Consider the following 18,771-nt stretch of genomic DNA (forward strand, 5'->3'; position numbering starts at 1 on the left):
CAGAGGACTTTCAAGTGCATGAGGACTTTCAAGTGCATGCTCAAACATGAAGATAAAAAAATAACTGCCCTGGATTTAAAGGCATTTCAACAATAATTTACAAATCAGGTTTTTTTTTTGTTTTTTTGTTTTTTTAAACAAAAGAGCTCACATTGTTTTTTTCATATCGGCTCCGGTTGATTAAATACTGAAATTAAAAACAGGAACATAAGCCTTGGCTCTTGGGGAAAGAAGTCGGCCATGTTGGCTGGACGGCTTCAGTGCAGTACCATAGACGGTGCTCGCGTCAGTGCTCGAGGTTCAGATTAACACTGGGTCTTTCCATTTGTGTCAATCAAAAAAAAAAAAAAGAGAAGCTCAGTTTCATCCTTCCTGTTGAGTTTGCTTCTGTGCTGTTTCAGTCATTTTGTTTTGATGCGTTCTTCAAATGTGTTTTCTTCTCCTGGACGATGATTCAAACTGATTCTAGTCTAGACAATTTAACAGGTCAATGTCCCACAGCGGTGGAGCTTCATCTTCATCAATACTAACAATCTATGAACTGATTTAACACTAAATAAATAGTAGCAGCACTGGATATCATGGACAAAAAAAAGCATGGTCGACTTTGGCTCCCAAAATATAAGATTATATATATAGTGCTTTGTTTTGTTGTTTTTTTTTAAATTGAGTTCACAGGCTTCTTCAGAAACCTTGAAAAAATAATATATACATTTCAGGTGAGGAGAGGGAGGAGACTCCATGGAAAGGTCCATTTATTCTGGAGAGTTGGTGATTTAAAGGGTTGAGGTGACTAAAGGAGAATGGATGTGCAACGTTCATGAGGGAGGGTCTTCATATCTTCTCTGACACACTTCATGATGGATGTGGCTCTCCAGCAGGGGTTAATAGTTTTTAGCTTTAGGGCACGGAGTGAAGAAAGAAACATTCACAGGAGTCAGCTGAGTCATTGGCAAAGCAGTACGTTACGAAATTCATGTGCTCCTCAAATGGGCGGAGGTCCGTTGGTGTAACGCAGCATTGGATGGAAGGAGCGAGCAAAGTTATTGGCGTGGTGGCAGCTGTAGTCCTCCTCGGTCATGGGCACCAGGCAGGCGAGACCGATGAGGAGCAGCAAAAGCAGGTGGACGGGGAGCGCAGCTCTGAGGACGCGCAGCAGGAAGGACTGGCCCTTTGAGGTGGAGGACGAGGTCGAAGAGGAGACGTTACCATCCGGGAGGTCAGAACGGGAGGAAACGCAGCCAGCGGCGCCTGGTGATCTGTTCCGGCTGCAGGAAGACACAGACATGAGTTGGACAGGACACAGAACAGACCTGAGCTCTTAGTATTTGCAAATCAGTGCTTTGTTATTAAAAATGCCTTTTTTTTTGTTTGCATTTCTGTTGTGAAGAATGCTCCAACCTCTAACCCAAAATCACAATTGTGTCACTGTACAAATTTACATCAAAAATGAATTTCTGCTTTTGGAGAAATTAAAGGTACAGTGTGTAAAAATGCAGCTGAATTTCCCTCCCAGAACCTATGTAGCCTTCAGTTAGCATCAAAACTCAAACAATGTTTAGTTTGTCCATTGTAGGCTACGGTTAAAACATGATGATACACAATGGCAACCTCAGTAGAGCGAACTTGACTCTCATAATCTGGTGATTGTACACTTTTTAAGTATGAGTTTATCTTCACGTTTACACACTGGACCTTTAAGAGAGTTGGGATGGACATTTTTCATTGGAAATGTCAAAGGAAATGTCTCTGATGTTTTGCAAATACGTTGTTACTCATGTCATGTCAAAAAAACACACTTGACAACATTAACGGGAGAGAGGAGAGGAGACGAGAGTCACAAAGTTGAACACAGAGTTACACGTACAGTGGACCTGCACAAACACACAAAACAGGCACAGCACACACTACAAGAAAAAGTTTTAAGGATGAGCATTTGAAAGTAGCTGACCGAGTCTCACTGGGGGGCGGGGGGTGGACTGATCGAGCCGAGTGTGTGAGAGTTCAATGCCACGTCTCATTCCAAACAGAAGCAGAAGAAATACAAAATGCCTCCCTGGAGACTGACTCCACTCGAGCCAAGACTGGAGGAGAGGAACAGCATGTTCTTAACTGCGACTCATCCTCACTTTAGGCTGGAGGAAGGTCAGATGCACCGACACGCCTCCAGTCGCTCACTCTGCAGCAAATCTCATTCATTGTCTAACAAAAGAGCTGCCGTGAACACGTTTACATACGTAGCTTAGCGTTTTAAGGCCAGGCAACCTCTCCTGCTCTGTTAGATTTTAATTTCCACAGCCCATTAGAGTGGGATACAAATTCACACACGACAAACACTCATGGCAAGACTAGTTTAGTAGTAGCCGAGTATTTGGCCTGTGTGTTATTGTTGGCATTAATGGAATGACACAGTCAGAGAAGGGAGTGAGTTAGGAGTCTGGAAAGGAAACAAAGGAAAGAAAGTGGGAGTTAAGGTAGAAGGAAAAAGCCGCAGGAGCGTAAGCATCATATCCTGCCTTTACAACTATGAAAAGAATGAAACAGGAGGGAAACACGAGAAAGAAAAACAGAGCTCAAGGAACCAGGACTGAGGAGGAGGGAGGGTTAGGGTTACTGGGATTCAGATAATGCCATCTAGTGGGCAAGGAGAGTTCTACAAAGTCACTCTGAGAAAGGAGAAGCAAAACATATGTTTTCATGAAGTGTAAAGAGAAGCAAAGGCAAAGAGGAGCAGCGAAATAAAACATTTAAAGGAGAAAGGGAGCAGCCTGATGTAGGCGATTCCCCACTCGGTTCAGAGGTGGTAACATGGCCTCTAGAGTCAGGGAGGATCATGGAACACAGGGTTAAAGCCTGAAGCCATTTATCAATTAAAACCCAATGAGGAAAACATGACTGATTGTCATGTAATGTTTTTTAAATTAGCAAAATCTGTAAAAAAAAAAGCTTCCATTTGGCTGTAGCTTTGGTTCCATCAGCATCCCATGTCTCTAGAGTCCAGGAGAGAGGTACCTGTGGCGCGGGCCGCTCTCAGCGTGTCCTGGGTGGGCCTGACTACTTTTGCCTCGGGGCTGTACCACATAATGAGCAGGGAGGGGTAAAAGAAAGAAAAAGAATGTTTCAGTCAAGGGCAAATCAAGACCAAGGCTCAGATGACAGAAAACAAAACATAAATAGAGCCATAACTTTGCTTAAGAAAGAATCATCAACAAACGAAGGAGCAGCAACATAATCAATGACAGTGATTGATTTTTTTTAGACCCAAGAAATCTGGCTTCTCAAGACTTAAATCCTGAAAAGTCATGTTAAACCCCCCCCCCAACATAAATCAAATATGTTTCCTTTTGTTATTAACAATAAAACATTTTTTTCTTCTAAAATACAATATCAATCTCTCCATTACTAAACAGAAAAGCCAGGTTTTCTTGTAAAAACTTTAGCAGATCAACATGGTGTGGGGAGAGGAGCAGCATAAAACATCTCAAGCAAAAATAAACTTTTCATTTACATGTTAGCAGAGCTGTTGCAAAGGGAGAACCATTTAAATAGAGGGGTAGGAGAGCGGAGAATGTTTGGGTGACCATGATGACTCCCCCTGCTGGAGAACATGAGGTAAAACATTACCAGTCGTTTGCGGCTTTGGACGTTCACGTCTGTCACAGGACCAGCTGATCCACAGACTTCTGATTTGACAGCAGGCGACGGCAAAGAATCCTGAAAAAATCATCAAAAAATAACAGTCAATATCTATTAATAGAGAGAAAGATTTTGAGATTTCTATATCATAAATTCACGACTCTCTGACCTGCTGTACGTCCACAGCCTCTAGTCTCCTCTCCAGACCCTCCAGGTCTGAGTTGACCTCCCTCAGGAGCAGCCTCAGCCTATTCCAGATCACATGCACCTTTTCCTGAGCCTCCAGACACTCGCTGCCCAGCGGCTGGATCTGCTCCGGGGTTTGTGACTGCAGCAGCAGAGTCTGAGGCCTCGTGTTGACCAGCAGGTGCGACGAGAGCTCCTGAAGGGAAGACACCTTCTGCTGCGAGTCCAGCAGCTCGCGCTTAATTTGCTGCAGGGAAGAGGGAGAGCCGTTAATGTGTGTGTGTGTGTGTGTGTGTGTTCTATTATCACTGAATCTAATCTGGAATATTTCTCCTGTAGTCTTATAAAGAAGATTTCCTATTTTTAGAAGCCGTTTGTCTGCATCTCTTCATGAGATAAAACACTCTCAAACACAAAAATCTACATAAACATGAAATGATGTGCTAATTATCACATTCAACATGAATTGCAATTAGGCTCCTACAAGTAATATACAAATACAATTATAAAATCTTTTTGAAGACCATCTGAACAAATTTGACTTTCCTCTCCAAACTCTGTGGACCTTAAAGTCAGCTTTGGGCATCAAAGAGGTTTTTAGGTTTTTCACAGTGAGCGTGATATATAAGCTGACACTTCAAATACAGCCTGATGTACACAAAGCCAGAGGTGGAGAAAAGTACCGTGAGAGTCTTGTGATGAGCTTGTAATGTCTCACGATCCACTCTGGGAGGGACTGGCACCACCTCGTTCCTCCTGCGGTCGATGTTCTCCAGCCACAGCAGCAGACCATGGCTCATCTCATGGAACTCCTGAAAGGACACAGTTAGCCTCGTTCGTCTCTTTTTTATTTATTATTACAGTTTCGTGTGTGCATAAATAAAATGTCAGTATTAAGTCTCCTGTATTAAGTCTCCTGGTTTCATACAGGAAACATTTATAGATAGATTATCTCAAATCCTTGTTGGTGACAACAATTCAACATAGTATGAAATCTAAAAGATTCCTTCACAGGCACATACACTCATACAATAAATACAATTTTAATCTCAGAAACAAAACAATGTCTAATGATTTAAAAAAATATATATATTTTTGCATCTTTTTATACCTGGCACTGCATCAGCGCCCTCTGCAGCTCCTCCCTCCAGTCCTCCAGTGAGTTACCGAGCTGATCCCAGCGCGAGTTCATCTCTTTCAGCGTGTCCCTCAGTTCCCAGGCTTCCTCAGAGTCGGGCTCTGTCTGGAGAAAGTCTGCGCTGCTCAGGTTGATGGACAGAACCTCCGATTTGTGGGCGTCCATGCCCCTCTGCAGCTCCTGAGAGCGAGACACATGAGTGTGAGGAATTAATGAGACCATGTACACAACACAGTGTAGCATGACGTGCTACTGGATAGAAAAGGCTGAGAATAGCTGAACTGCCAACAGATATAGCTCAGCAAGATTAGACTGTGATGATCAGGATGTGTCAGATGCTTCTCATTTATAGAATAGTGATATCTTGCCTAATGTTTTGCACAGGCAGCAACAGCTGGACTGGTATGTTTGAATATGTGAGGGTGAGTTCAAGGGCAAAGTGATCGGCACCCAAAAATGTGAAGTAGGACATTAAAACAAAACCAATGGTTGGCAAACTACTGTAAAACAACATGGACTGACAAAGAAATCTGGTGGTTGCACGATCCATATTTGGCAAAGATAAATTATCACAGAGATAATAAGAGGAAATAACACTTGGAATTTGGCAAAATCAGAACTGAGTTGTGGGAAAAAAAAGTTATCTCTCGTCAAATGTTTGTTCTACTACGGTAATTGAAACAGATGCACGTGTAGCACACACTAACCTTGAGCGTCTTGATTCTCTGTTGGATGGTGTGTATGTCAGTGCTGAGCTCAAGCCCTCGCAGCTGCCTCAGTTCCGCCTCAGACTGACCCAGCCAGGTTCTCATTGTCTGCACATCTGAGATCAGCTGCTGCCACTGCTGCAGGTTCTGTTTGTGTCTGTGTTTCTCGCTTAGTGACTGAGCCTGGATCAGCTCCCAGCGCTCAATCACACCTGGAGGCAAAAAAAAAAAAGGTTCATAGATCCAGTTAACACATCAGTTCATTCTGGATTTACATGAAGAGGCCATCTGTCCTCCTGCAGTGTTTGAAAATGGTGTGTGTGTGTGTATTTATAACTGACCAGCGCTCTGAGTGTCTGTGCTGGTGGGCTTGTTGAGGCCTGGCATGTCATCCTCGTCTTCAGTGAGTTCTTCCTCTGTTCTCTTCACAGCGTCTATGCTGCCTCGACACTCTCCCATCAAACGCATCTGGAATACGACAAAAGCATTTCTAGATGATGCTTTCTACACTTAGCTTCGGCACACGGATGACTGATGTCATAAACTTAAACAAGTAAAAATGAATAGGACTTACATAGCCCATGTATGTGGAGTCAATTTCAGGGCTGGAGCGGTTGGCGTTGGCCTCTCTCTGCTGGAGGTGATATCGTCCAGCGTCCAGAGCCTGATCCAGCTGCCTCAGACTGGCCTCCAGCTGATCTGGCTCCCCTACACACAGGTCACAACAAGGTCAGGAGGAACTAGGAGGGTTAAGGTTTCATTAGCATGCAGCGAGTGTGGACTGACGGTGCAATGGCATGCATTAATCTGGAATGCAAGAAAATGTAAAATGGTTTCAGAAAAGGAGAAAACAAATCAAGGTTTGACCACTGGACAATTTTATTAGCTGTTAAATGCAAAAAAAAAAGAAAAAAGGTAGTATATTTAGTGAGCATGCAATGGTGTCATCTTTGCAAAGAGAAGCGCAAAGTTTTATTTTGATGATGGGTCATGCAGCGTTGACGATGGGTGGTAACAGACTTGTGTTAAAAAAAGGTTTGTTTTATTTGTGGCATGCTCCTTTAATTCATGCTCCATTGAAGCTGCCTACCAGAGGACGATTTCAGTGTGTTCTCAGTCAATTTTATATAGGCCTCTGGACTCTCTGGGATAACTACATCTGGGAATAGAAACATACAACATGTATTGGCTATAATGTGACTAAAAGCATTATCTTTTTTATTGGCCTTGATGTCTTAATGCCAGATCTGGATTTCTGGAAACTGATCCCATCACTTTTTGTTTTTTGTTTATATATCTTATTTTACGTGAATGTTTGAGTAGCAGAACACTTCAAAAAGCTTTCAAAAGCTTCCCTGTTGAAACAATACTCGGAATATATGAAGCAAAAATAAATACTGCACCATAATGTATACTTTCCTGGAGTGTCATGTTGTTTTCCACACCGGAAAAGCAGCAGTTACTACTTCCTTACAACTGACACATTTTCAACTAATTCTATTTGACCAAAGATATTGACTTCAAATTATCAAATACATTCTATTTATTTCATCTAATCTGTTTTAAATTGCCGGCTACATGTTTTAAATTTGAGTAAATGTATTTGCATTAATCATTTGTTACAGGAAACTTCCTTAATCGTCTATGATGTACATTCGACTGCAGAGAAATCTGACCTGTGCACTGAATTAAAGACAAATGAAATGAAATTTAGCCAGTGCACAATACAACAATGCAACATGGTCACAAATTTGCCAAAAAACTATATCATTCTTTCATGCAAAATGTCCTAAAATGTACTTCAGAATCAACAATGGAAAAACTTCTCATATTTCCATGCACCACAAATCGGCATATTATACACGTTAAGTCCACTATCCATAACACATTATGTAAAATCAGACCAACCTGACAGTACTGTGGTATTTGTCCTCAGATACTCATCCTCCTCCTCCTCTTGCCCTCCTCTTTCTCCATGACCTCGTCCTCCAGGACTCTCCAAACCTCTGCTCAAGTCGTAGTCGTGGTCCCACTCTAACGGGATGGAGTCGACGCTGGCAGGGGTATCTCGTCCGGAGCGGTCGGCGCGGATGGCGGTCGTAGCTGTGGCTTGGCGACTGGACGATTGCGGTGAAGAAGAGTCGCCCCACTGAAGCTCAGAGAGGTCGGCACTTTCGTCCATGTCAAGTTCTCTGTCTGAACCGTCCAGCTCATCGTCAGCCAGCTGCAGAGAGGAGAATGCACACAGAACATGGAAGATCACACACACTGTAAACATTCTTAAATTTCATTAAGTGGGAGAATGCAGGTCGGGAGGTGTTTATATGTGGTGTAATGACTGTTAACATGTCAGTGTGACATATTTTGGAACAGTTTGCATTTTGTTCCTGGCCATCTGTCAGTGTGAAACTATGGCTGACACATGTTTTCACTATGTCACAGGAGGTGAATGACGACAGCTGTAGAGAACATTTAGTAATGTATATTAGGGAATCGGGGTGGGCAATCGTAGACATCTCTACTATATAGTAGTCCCACCTCTGAGATCCGCCTCCATCAGATCCATCTGATCTAATGCAGAATACAATACACTGGTTTCTATGAAATGCAAGGAAATTGGCTTTGTACGTCAACGTAATAGTTGCACACGCTAATCGACTTTTAAAAATAAAAATGACGCATCGATTATTTGATAATCATGACCCATCCCTAATGTCTATACAGGGCTTTTTCAGTTTACTGCCACAACATCACTTCAGGTTTTCTTCGCGCTACATGATGAAGTCGCTTGTGTATCTGCACTCACAGGCAGCCGTGTGAGTTTCTTGTAGTATCTGTCGACTCGCCCAAACACCTCCTGACAGTATCTCTGCAGCTCCTCCAGCTCCTCCTCAATGACAGCTGCGTCCAGAGGTTCGCTCTTCTCAATCAGAGCTTCGCCCTGTCTGAACACCAGCTCGATTTTCCCCGTGTTCAGGTAGATCTCCTGCTGGAACGCCTGGAACACACACCCACACATGCAGCACAGCACAGGTTTAGAACAAAGGAGAGCTTCATCTAACAGTGATATCATTACTGAAATGTTTTTCTATATTATATCTCAAAGAGAAAAAGGTTCTGTTTTGATAAACTGCAGATGTTTAGCTACACCTTACTGGATATAATAAAGCAGATAACATGGTAGATTCCATTTTAAACTAGAACACACTGTGGACTGTGCTCTGTATCATGTCGGCTTGTTGCGTCCTCCAAAATCTTCACAGTATTAAAACATCGAGTCACATCTCACCTTGAGCTGTTTTATCTTGGCCTGTACGTCACACTCAGAGAAGTGTTCGATATTAGTGAGCTGGAGGTCCATCTCCGTCAGCCACACCAAGATGCTGTCTCGCGCCGTCTCAAACTCCTCCCTCTGACTGATAAAGTGCTGCATGAACATAGAGAGACAAAACAATACTCAGTTTACTTTTTGATAAAGCTGTAGGATAAAATTACTATACTAGAGGATAATAGAACATGATATTACCCTGAGTCTGCGCAGGATGGCAGCTACTCTTCTCTGCAGGTTATCCCATCGCTTGTTTCCATTATGAACCATTTCTCTGAGACGACAGGAGGAGTCGGTGCGGTTCTCACGAGCCAGGCGGCGATACTGTTTGTTGATGAGCTCCAGCTGCGTCAGACACTCCTGCACCTGACGCTGGAAGGCCTGCAACCAAAACACACAAGAACACTTTAAAGCTAGGAATAAGTCAATAAGGCTCTCTTTAAAACATTATAAATGCAATATTACATTTGTGCTTTAAACGTCACAATAATCAGCTTTCTGTTAGAATCCTGTAGTGCACTGAGGAATTTAATGTTGAGGTTTGTAATGTGGCACAAGCAGGGCAGATGGCAGTGGCCCAGGCCAGACAGTGAGCCAGCAGGAATGTGCACGTGCACACTGATGGACTGTGGCAGCTGAGCAGACCAGTGCAGATGAGTTTCAGTAACATGACACTTCTCCCTTTCTCTGTATCCTCTACCCTGCAGAGACTTTCTCTGTGTTCCGATGCAACTCACAGGGAGAAATAAAAAAGTCGGACTAGAGCTCTTTTTTAACTTCAAATCACGTTCACTTGAGAATGGAGAGGACTACGACCTGGACGACTGAAAACCTTGTGTCTGTCTTCCTTTCTCGTGCACTCACAAATGTTTGCATGTAAACAGTGTAAAAGCAGGTGTGACACATTCTGATCTTGAAAAGTGAAAAAAACAAAACACACCTCAAACTTCTTGAGCTCCTCTTTTGCCACAGTATAAAGAACTCCAGAGGAGTTTGGCAGCGCTGCTGTTCTTTCTGAGGTCTTCAGCCAGTCCTCAAACCTGGAGTAATCATCCAGAAACTTCTGCCACAACCTCCACGTTTCCTCAATCCTGCAAAGAATATCCACCCATGTTATGGCTACAATACTACTAATTCTCTGATATGTACTGTATGTTCCCAACTATCTATGATTACCCTTTGCAAACAAACAACAGGGTTATCTAATGGAATCTAGATTGTATCACCAGTTAATGCATGTGAATACAGTATATAAGCATTTATCCAACAAGCACTGACTTGAGCCTCCTCTCCATGGACATGGCACAGATGTTCCTCCAGCGTCTGTCCAGCCCTCGGGTGGCCTGCTGGATGGAGTCACACTCCGTCTCTGTGGAGCAGGCGTCGCAGTCGTGGAGCAGGACTTCGCACAGGTTCAACACGGACGCCACACCTGTGCTGTGTTTCTCTATGTCCCTCTGCAGCTCCTAAAAAATCAAGTGAGATCTCTCTGTAACATTATTATACATTAAAAACCCTCTCATCAGTTGCAAAAAAGGGTGGGTTTTGTTACTTCTGCAGTTCACCAAATGCTTCCCAACAATATGCAGCAAGAACAGTCGGCCTGGGAAACTACGTGTTTGTGTGCTGGAGAGAAAGAGGTCAGTGGGTTTCAGTGTCCAGATTTGAAGTTCACTGACACCTACTGTGGGCTTGTTTTAAGCTAACAACAGAGATGGAGGCATGAGTCATGCTACGATTTCCTCAAGAGCTTAAGCCGCCGCTCATTTTCCACCATCTCTGCCTGAGTCACATTGTTATGCTCTTAGTATTCATTTTAATATCTATAACTGACAGGGGGCCACACGGTGGAACACATGGCTAGCACTGTTGCCTTGCAGCAAGAAGACTGCCAGTTTCTGTGTGGAGTTTGCATGTTGCAATTGAAGAACTGACTAAAATGGACATATATATGTACATATAATATATACCAGTGTGCATAAGTATGCTTATAGTCCTTACATAAGAGAATTAAGTTATTCAAGCTTGTAAACAACAGTATATCTATTTTTTCTGCTCTTCATGTGCACAGCTCATGATTGTGTACGTGTGGTGGTATCTACCTGCTGCTGGTTGAGTTTCCTCTGAATCTCCTGGTCGTCACAGGTGTCGTAGACGATGGGTCTGGACAGCTCTGTCTCAATGTGAGACAGCCAGGAACGCAGGGTGCTCATGTTTTTATCTAACTGCTGCACGGCGACCAGAGTCTCCCTCAACTTCTTGACCCTGTTAGTGAGACAAAGCCAGAGCCAACATATGAAGCAAAATATGTTGTCAGATTATTGGACAATTTACTAATAAAGTTATATCACTATTAAAAGCATAAATAGTAGTTGAAATACATATGGCCATATGTCATTTAACATTATCAGGATATAAATAATGTTTATTTCTGATGATATTTATAGAGTTGCAAATTATATCAACACCATGTAAACAATAAGGCAAAAATGCATGCTATGTGCACGAACACAGACAAAGTATGAGAATTATTATTTCAATGCTGGACAAATTTATGTTGGTAAGTGATAAAACCTTATTTGACCCCTACACAACAACTGGGGGCCATTTTGGATCTGCAAATGCCAGACATTTCCTAACTCTGACAACTGCAATCTATAATATGTGAATCAAGTTTAAAATGAAACAACATCCAGCTCTTACAACAGCTCACACACTGAGCTTAACATTCAACGCCTCACCCTGGTAAGTAATGCAATTCTATCTTCCACACATGATGAGAATGACTGAATTATTATGTAAACAAACTTAAGTCAAAAACAATGGACAAGTTGAGTAAGGTCTACTCCACCTAGTTACTATACACTAAAACTGACTGCACTGGTCAGAGGAAAGATTTATTACCTCCAACTCCGGCATGACCGGAATGGTCTCAGTTCCACACGTCACAATACAACATAACGTGGTACATTCAAGCGAGTGCAGAGCTTTGGACATTATTTAACACAGGGCCTAAATAAACCCCTCATTTTAAATGCTTTATTGACACTGACATTAACATGCCTACTATTCTCTAATCTTTTTGGATCTTACTGTACTCCACCCTGAGCTGGGAACACAGACAAGCTGGCTAAAGCAACAACTGCATTAGACTATTTTAGTGCTGTAAAGGCTGTACACCTTTATAAACCTGTACGGTCGGTCTTAAAAAAACAACAAAACATAAAACCATAAAAGTCAAGTTTGTCCTGCCTGTTGACATCGCAGTCGCAGTCTGGCAGATACTCCTCACTCGGGCACCCTGCCATAGTATCCGTCCCTAAATCCAAAACCATGAGGGTGCAAAATTCCTACCGACAACAGTAATGTCAGAAAGCGTTACGGTGTAGCTCCAAACACTCTTCACTTTCATCTGCGAGCTCCACGCGGGGCTTTTTGTAAACTCTTGTCTGTGCAGCAGGGGGAGGGTCAGCAGGTAGTGGTTGGGTGGCACAACTGTGACTTATCAACTGTTGCTCGCCATGGTTAAAAAAGAGAACTGCAACAGGCATGTGTGTGTGTGCCTAAGAGTGACAAGTGCTGCTGTTTCTAAAAAGAGACCTACAGTCACAGGCATGTGCCACAGAGCTGGCCTGTGTTGGCATACCAGACACCAAATACACACAGAGGGAGTGAGAACAGCAGTACAGACTGCTGGCTCCATACATAAATATTAGTGCACAGGGAGCAGATTTTTTTATTTATTTTTTTTTTTTTAAGAAATTCCCCCCACAAGAAAAAAATTATTACTTAAAGCTAATATGTAAGGATTTCTGCTCTCCACGACAGCTGCAGAGTCCCTGTCCTTGTTGTTTTTCTGTTACAGACGGATATAAGGGACAAAGAGAGTGCAGCTGTCTGTATGAGGTCACACTCAGTCCCAGACCCAGAGGGCCATAACCAGAGGACAGCTGGGGTGGTGGAAGCAGAGGTAGTCACAGCCAAAGGTTGTTTAAATTTACAACAACATACAGAGGATGGAGTTTTTATTTTCCAGTGATAACTATATCGCTGACAAATTATATGTACTGTCAAGGGAGTATGGACTTAAATTAGCAGTTAACTTTAGCATAGTTACATATGCACTGTGTATGGTGTTCTCTAATATGTTCTATCCCCTTTAAATAAACACAGAACAAATAAATAGATAGAGTCTACATTACATTTTGGATTGTCATAGTCAGTAGCTAACTGGTTCCAACTCAGAAAAGCCAAGTGACAAAAAAGGCTCGAAGAGAACAAATGATGAGGAATGTGACTTCTTTGCTTGGTTTGCAGCTCCACTTAGTGGAAACCCCACTGACACCAGTGAGGAGCTCAGGAAATGCCTTAGCAGCATTGTGGGAAAAAGAATTTCCCATTACATGTCCTACAGCGTGGGAAGGTTACCAGGGAAACAAAGCCAGACCGAAGCATTCCTCCACTAATATAATCTCTTTTCCAATAAAAGGAGTTATACAAAGAGGGAGGTTTAGGGTCAAGTGTAAACAAACTGAGGAATAGCTTTCACTTCCAGGTGTTCAAAAGCAGGTAAATACCAGCCTATCATTTCAGGACATTTCCTTTCCACATTCACAGAGACAACACAAACTATATTGTCAAATAACACTCGCCACCTGTTTATAAGATTTTTGTGCACCCACCTGGCAGCAATAAGGTCCAGCAGGTGTTGCCAGCGCTCACTGACTTTGCTGAGTTTGTGTTGAATATCGGCTGCCTTGCTGTCTTGGCTGGCCCTGGCCAGGCGTTCACCCATAACCTGCAGCTGGTGCTTGTTTTCCTGAGCCACGCTGATCTCCTCCTGGTAGTCCTGGGGTACAAACACAGAGCTGGTTAACATGGGGAGCTGTCAGTGTGGTGTACAGCGCCAGTGTGTGTTCAAAATGAGACTGACATTAAAACTGACTGCAGGAAGATTTCCTGAGCAAACCACTCAAAAGGATGTTTTTAAGAAGTCTAACTGCTATTTATTAAAGTTGTGACTATGCCATTAACAAATAAATAAGGAAGAGCAATTTCAACTTTCTTCTTATCACTCTGACCCTGTTCTTCTTCTTCTCCGTCTGCATGAATAAACATGTTGAGTTCATTCATTTATACACACGTTAGTGATGTAGGTCATTTTAAGGTTGTGCTGAAATCACCTTGCGCAGTTTCTCGATCATCTCTTCAATGCTGACGTCTCCATTCTGAGAAACCTTGCTCTCCATCTGTGTGAGCCACTCACACAACTCCTTGTTCTTCTCATTGAAGACAGCCCACTCGTTCAACTTTTCGCTCACTTGCTGCTTGCGCAGGGAAAGCTACAGAGGACACAGTGGAGGACAGGGACAGGATGAACAGAAAGAATAATATAAGAGAAAACATGTAGCAATGGAGTGATGACAACAGACCAAATATGAAAAAAATAAGTAATAAAACTTGACAATTTAGTTAAATATATATACATATATATATATATATATTTACATAAATATATATGTATATATGTATTTATATATATATATATATATATATATATATATATATATATATATATATATATATATATATATATATATACATAAATACATATATACATACATAATCAGTGGGAATATATGCAACAAATAACCAGAGGCAGGTAAAAAATGTAAGTATTCAAAAACACACATATCCAATTTGAATAAACACTGAGTGATGGACAGGATTGACAATAAGCCTAAAAGCAAAAAATGTCTGCACATCAAAATATCTTTGCTGACCTGGTGTGTAATAAAGATAGAAAATATGCTACACATGCTTTAATTCCTTCTCATATTTACAACAACACTCAAATTAGCAGTGTTGATCCTGTGATGCATTAAGTGTAGCCATGGATATGGAAAGTTAGCGATAACTTTATCATGTACGAGAACTTGGTAAAGAAATCGTTTTTCCTCTGGTGCCCAATAAGTCACCACTACAAGTAAGCATTTTTTTTTTTAAATGATAGAATATATAAAAAAACATGAGAATGTGTACTGAGTACTGTGCTTATTTACCTGGTGGCAGACCTCTTCCCACTGGCGCTGTAGCAGCTGGAGGCGTTCCTGTAGGACAGTGATGTCATCTGCACTAACCACAACCTCCAAGGAGTCCCTCAGCAGGAACAAGGAAGTGAGGTCATCAGTCCATCCCTCCACACTGCTCTCGATCTCCTGCTTACACATGACATGACAGAGCCTTAGATGTAAAGCTACAGTCAGACCGTCCTATCAGTGGGGACTTTCCATCTTCATCAGCAGCCACAGTGAAGCAGGAAAACCACAGAGCAAGTACCAAGAGAGTACTGAAGCTCAACTGCAGCTACTGCCAGCACAGAAACAGTAACAAGAAAAACCTCAATTGTAAACTGTCACTGAATATTACTTATATTACTTACTTATATATTTCCCAAAAAGAAACGACTTGTGCTAAATGCCAAAATTAGAATTTGGTATAATATAAAATGGCAGTAACACATGACATTCAATGAAAATGCATTGGCTACATTCAAGGTTACAGACAGTATAAGATAACAGAAGCCTCTAACCTTGCATCTCCTCCTCCTCCTCCTCTATCACTGTGATGGCTGTGCTGCAGTGTAATCATTTGTGGACCCAGAGAATGTCTCCATTTAACAACACGTACAAAAGGAAGCACACACATGCACACATACTTACACCCCCACAGGAAGCAGGGATGCTCTCTCTCTCTCTCTCTCTCTCTTTCTCTCTCATGCGCACGCAACCTCTCTGCCTTTCTCTCTCCCCACCCCCTCTCTCTCCTCAGCTGATGCTGATTACGTGCAGCTGCTCTCACTGCCCTCCACCTCCCTGGGGATCTGGGGACGCTTCTAGCATGAAATGTAACTGCGTATAACATCCAGTGGTTAAGGAAAAACTGAGGAGGGATCATAATGTGATATTTCATGCTGTAGTTGGAGCAAATTAAGAAGATAAAAGCATTTGTGTTTGCTCATCTCCAAATCACACCATGCATTATCACATTGTAACATCCTGGAATCATCTCTGCCTGAGAAATATGGAAACATCTTTACTAACTAACTAACTAAATGACACAGACAAATCATAGGCAAAAAACATGCTTCTCTTTCAATCTAGATTAAGACTCAAAATTGGCGTCCCTGTAGGCGAATAAACAAAATATACACTGACAGAAAGCTGAAACAATAAGGTCAAACAAAACAAAACAAACGGCAAGTGATGGAAAATAGTGTTTTAGATCTTTTGCCTGTTTTCAGTTTGTCCTTGTAGCAAAATTAAGTGTATGTATGTGTGTGTGTGTAGTATGATCTCACCTTGCATCTGATTTGCTCCGAGTGTAGCTCCTCATGGTGATCAGGCAGTAGCACAGACAGCTTCCTCTTAAAGGCCCTCAGCTTCTCCAGCGACGCATCTATGCCCTTTTCACATCGTTCCCAGTTCTAACACAAACACACACACACGGATTTGCACAGCTATTCTTCTTAGAACACTGCATTCAATTCCATTTGGGCAGCCTGAACAAAGCATTATTCCCAGCCTTAACAACAACCAATAAAAGTCTAACCCTAACCTTAACCTAACCACACATCAAAGCTTAGCCCCAAACCAGCTTAACCAGCTCCCCTGGTTAAATCAGGTACTGCCTTATTGGGCCAAGGGTTTGGTCTTTATAAGATCTACTGGTCCTGACAAGATAAGTGTTTATGCCATAAAAGGTCCTAAAGAGGTAACATACAAGTAAACAAACACAGACATTGTTATAAATGCATTGTGCAGCTGCAGAATACATTTTGTGTACTTGTGCTGACACAAGCACACATCTGTCCAGGGCTGCAGTCAGGGCCACAATAATGATCATGCCAAAGATAGTCCACTTAGCTCTCAACCTCTCAAGTGTCACGTTGAGACAGTGATACAGCAAAAAGCCGACAAGCAAAGAGGAGAATTATTGAACACAGCATTATAACAAAAGAGGGAGGCTCCAAAGGGCAGACTACAGCTATTTTTAGGGTCTGAATAACAATGCAGTGCAGGGTTATATTTGGTTAGTAAAAACAGCAGCTAAGTAGCATTCCTCAACTACGAGTCATACTTAAAGAACAAAACACAGGGACAGAATTGAAGATGTTTTATAAGTGCCAAACTCAGATGACGGAGAAAAAAATTACCAAGCTCCTAGAGGAAGATTGAGAGAGAGAAAAATCCTTTGAACAGTGTCATTCTGTCCCTTTCAAAAATCTTGGTACAGTCTCAACCAGTAAAATCACCAGTAAAAATGTTCATTTGTGCCATTTTGTAATGCTTGTACATAAGGGAGGATTGCATGCACATGTTTATATGATGCTCTGCCATTATCTGACTACACAAGTGAGAGAGCGCTCTGTCGACATCCTTTCCTTCCTTTCAAGACTCAAAATATAACTTTGCATAATTCATAATCTGGTTTCACTGTGCTGCACTGCGCTCACTGAAGCGCCATCGCCTTTTTCAATGCAGCATGTTAGTGACAGCCTAGCCGACAACAAACCCTGTACCCAAACAGGATTTCTGCACATTTGTAAGTGGGTGTGCCCCAAAAACATCTTTTGACACTTATTGTTAAAATGACAAAACAAACAGCAAACCTCAAACAAATAACAATAAACATCACATTAATTCTAATGTGTAGTTATGTCTGACCTTGAGCAAGCCATGTAACTCTCTCCTCTGCTGGTCCAGGCGGTGGTGGGCGTGTCTCCATCTCTCCTGGATCTCCATCAGCTCTGTCTGCAGGGTGGACTCAGCCTGGGTGTCGGCTGACAGCAGCAGGCTCCTGCCAGCCTCCACGGTGAGGATGTAGCTTCCCTGTTGCCTCTGGAGCACACGCCCCCTCAGCTGGAGGAGCACAGACAGAGAGAAAATGGCAGAGGGAGTAAGAAGTTTTGGATTTGTCAGGATTAATTTAGTGTGTTGACTAAGATTTGTGATTGAGTGAGTGGTTTGAAACAAAATATATAGACTGTAAAGATTTAAGTATCTAAATTGACTCAAATGCCCTTTCAGTGACCTTATTAAAATGCAAACATTTATGATGAAAAATAATAATTAGTTCAGAGTGAAGTAGAGGTTTCAATCACTGAACCAAATCTAATCCACCATGAACCTGTTTTAATTAATACAAATATTGATTGAAATAATTAATCATGAATATTTTAGACTAATTAATTATAGCGAAAAATAGACATTTTAATTAGGTAAATTATGGAGTCAATGACTTTTAAAAAAAACACGTCACCTACCTGTATTTGACCTAAGAGGTTTCTGGCCTGCTGCAGGGCCACTGGTTCTCCTGGTTGCTGAACATCTGGATCATGAGATACTTCCTGGAGCCATCGTAGCAGCTTCTCTGCCATCTCCCGGTAGTTCTGCCACTGGCGGACCAGGCTGTCGATAATGCCTCTTCGCTGCTGAGCCCGCCTCACTATGCACTGCCACTGATTGCAAAGCAAGGCCAGCTTCACACTGAAGTCGTCTCTGTTGATGGGACACGAGTGAGAATGTCACATATGCTGCTCACAGCAGGATTATACTCTCATAGGCTGTGTGCGTTTTAGGAGTTCATGTGTTCACCTGTCATCGACGTGTCCCTGGTCCAACATAAGATGACCATCACTGACGATGGAGTAGAGGATCTGCTGCCTGCTAAACATTTCTGCCTGGAACAACTACAAGTGCACATATAATGAGTAC

General features: G+C 42.2%; 1 protein-coding gene across 8 annotated transcripts in view; it reads right to left on the minus strand.

Moving 5' to 3' along the window:
• Window positions 1–164: 164 nt before the first annotated feature.
• Window positions 165–18,771, minus strand: part of syne1a (spectrin repeat containing, nuclear envelope 1a) — a 117,763-nt gene continuing 99,156 nt past the window's right edge. For 4 of the 8 annotated variants that reach the window (XM_044048907.1, XM_044048904.1, XM_044048908.1 and 1 more), the window contains 24 exons: window positions 18,652–18,746; window positions 18,321–18,555; window positions 17,722–17,916; window positions 16,356–16,481; window positions 15,058–15,216; window positions 14,179–14,337; window positions 13,678–13,844; window positions 11,098–11,260; window positions 10,274–10,461; window positions 9,936–10,086; window positions 9,194–9,376; window positions 8,957–9,094; window positions 8,474–8,665; window positions 7,576–7,891; window positions 6,758–6,826; window positions 6,242–6,375; window positions 6,009–6,135; window positions 5,668–5,879; window positions 4,934–5,140; window positions 4,506–4,634; window positions 3,806–4,069; window positions 3,625–3,714; window positions 3,013–3,071; window positions 165–1,268 (listed from right to left, as the gene is read on the minus strand). In XM_044048907.1, coding sequence (XP_043904842.1) covers window positions 986–1,268; window positions 3,013–3,071; window positions 3,625–3,714; window positions 3,806–4,069; window positions 4,506–4,634; window positions 4,934–5,140; window positions 5,668–5,879; window positions 6,009–6,135; window positions 6,242–6,375; window positions 6,758–6,826; window positions 7,576–7,891; window positions 8,474–8,665; window positions 8,957–9,094; window positions 9,194–9,376; window positions 9,936–10,086; window positions 10,274–10,461; window positions 11,098–11,260; window positions 13,678–13,844; window positions 14,179–14,337; window positions 15,058–15,216; window positions 16,356–16,481; window positions 17,722–17,916; window positions 18,321–18,555; window positions 18,652–18,746 — 4,041 coding nt within the window. In that variant the 3' untranslated portion in view covers window positions 165–985. The remainder of the gene's footprint in view (window positions 1,269–3,012; window positions 3,072–3,624; window positions 3,715–3,805; window positions 4,070–4,505; window positions 4,635–4,933; window positions 5,141–5,667; window positions 5,880–6,008; window positions 6,136–6,241; window positions 6,376–6,757; window positions 6,827–7,575; window positions 7,892–8,473; window positions 8,666–8,956; window positions 9,095–9,193; window positions 9,377–9,935; window positions 10,087–10,273; window positions 10,462–11,097; window positions 11,261–13,677; window positions 13,845–14,178; window positions 14,338–15,057; window positions 15,217–16,355; window positions 16,482–17,721; window positions 17,917–18,320; window positions 18,556–18,651; window positions 18,747–18,771) is intronic. The other 4 variants (XM_044048903.1, XM_044048906.1, XM_044048905.1 and 1 more) reach the window with 4 other exon arrangements.

The sequence above is a fragment of the Solea senegalensis genome, linkage group LG17 (assembly GCF_019176455.1).
Source record: "Solea senegalensis isolate Sse05_10M linkage group LG17, IFAPA_SoseM_1, whole genome shotgun sequence".
Lineage (NCBI taxonomy): Eukaryota > Metazoa > Chordata > Actinopteri > Pleuronectiformes > Soleidae > Solea > Solea senegalensis.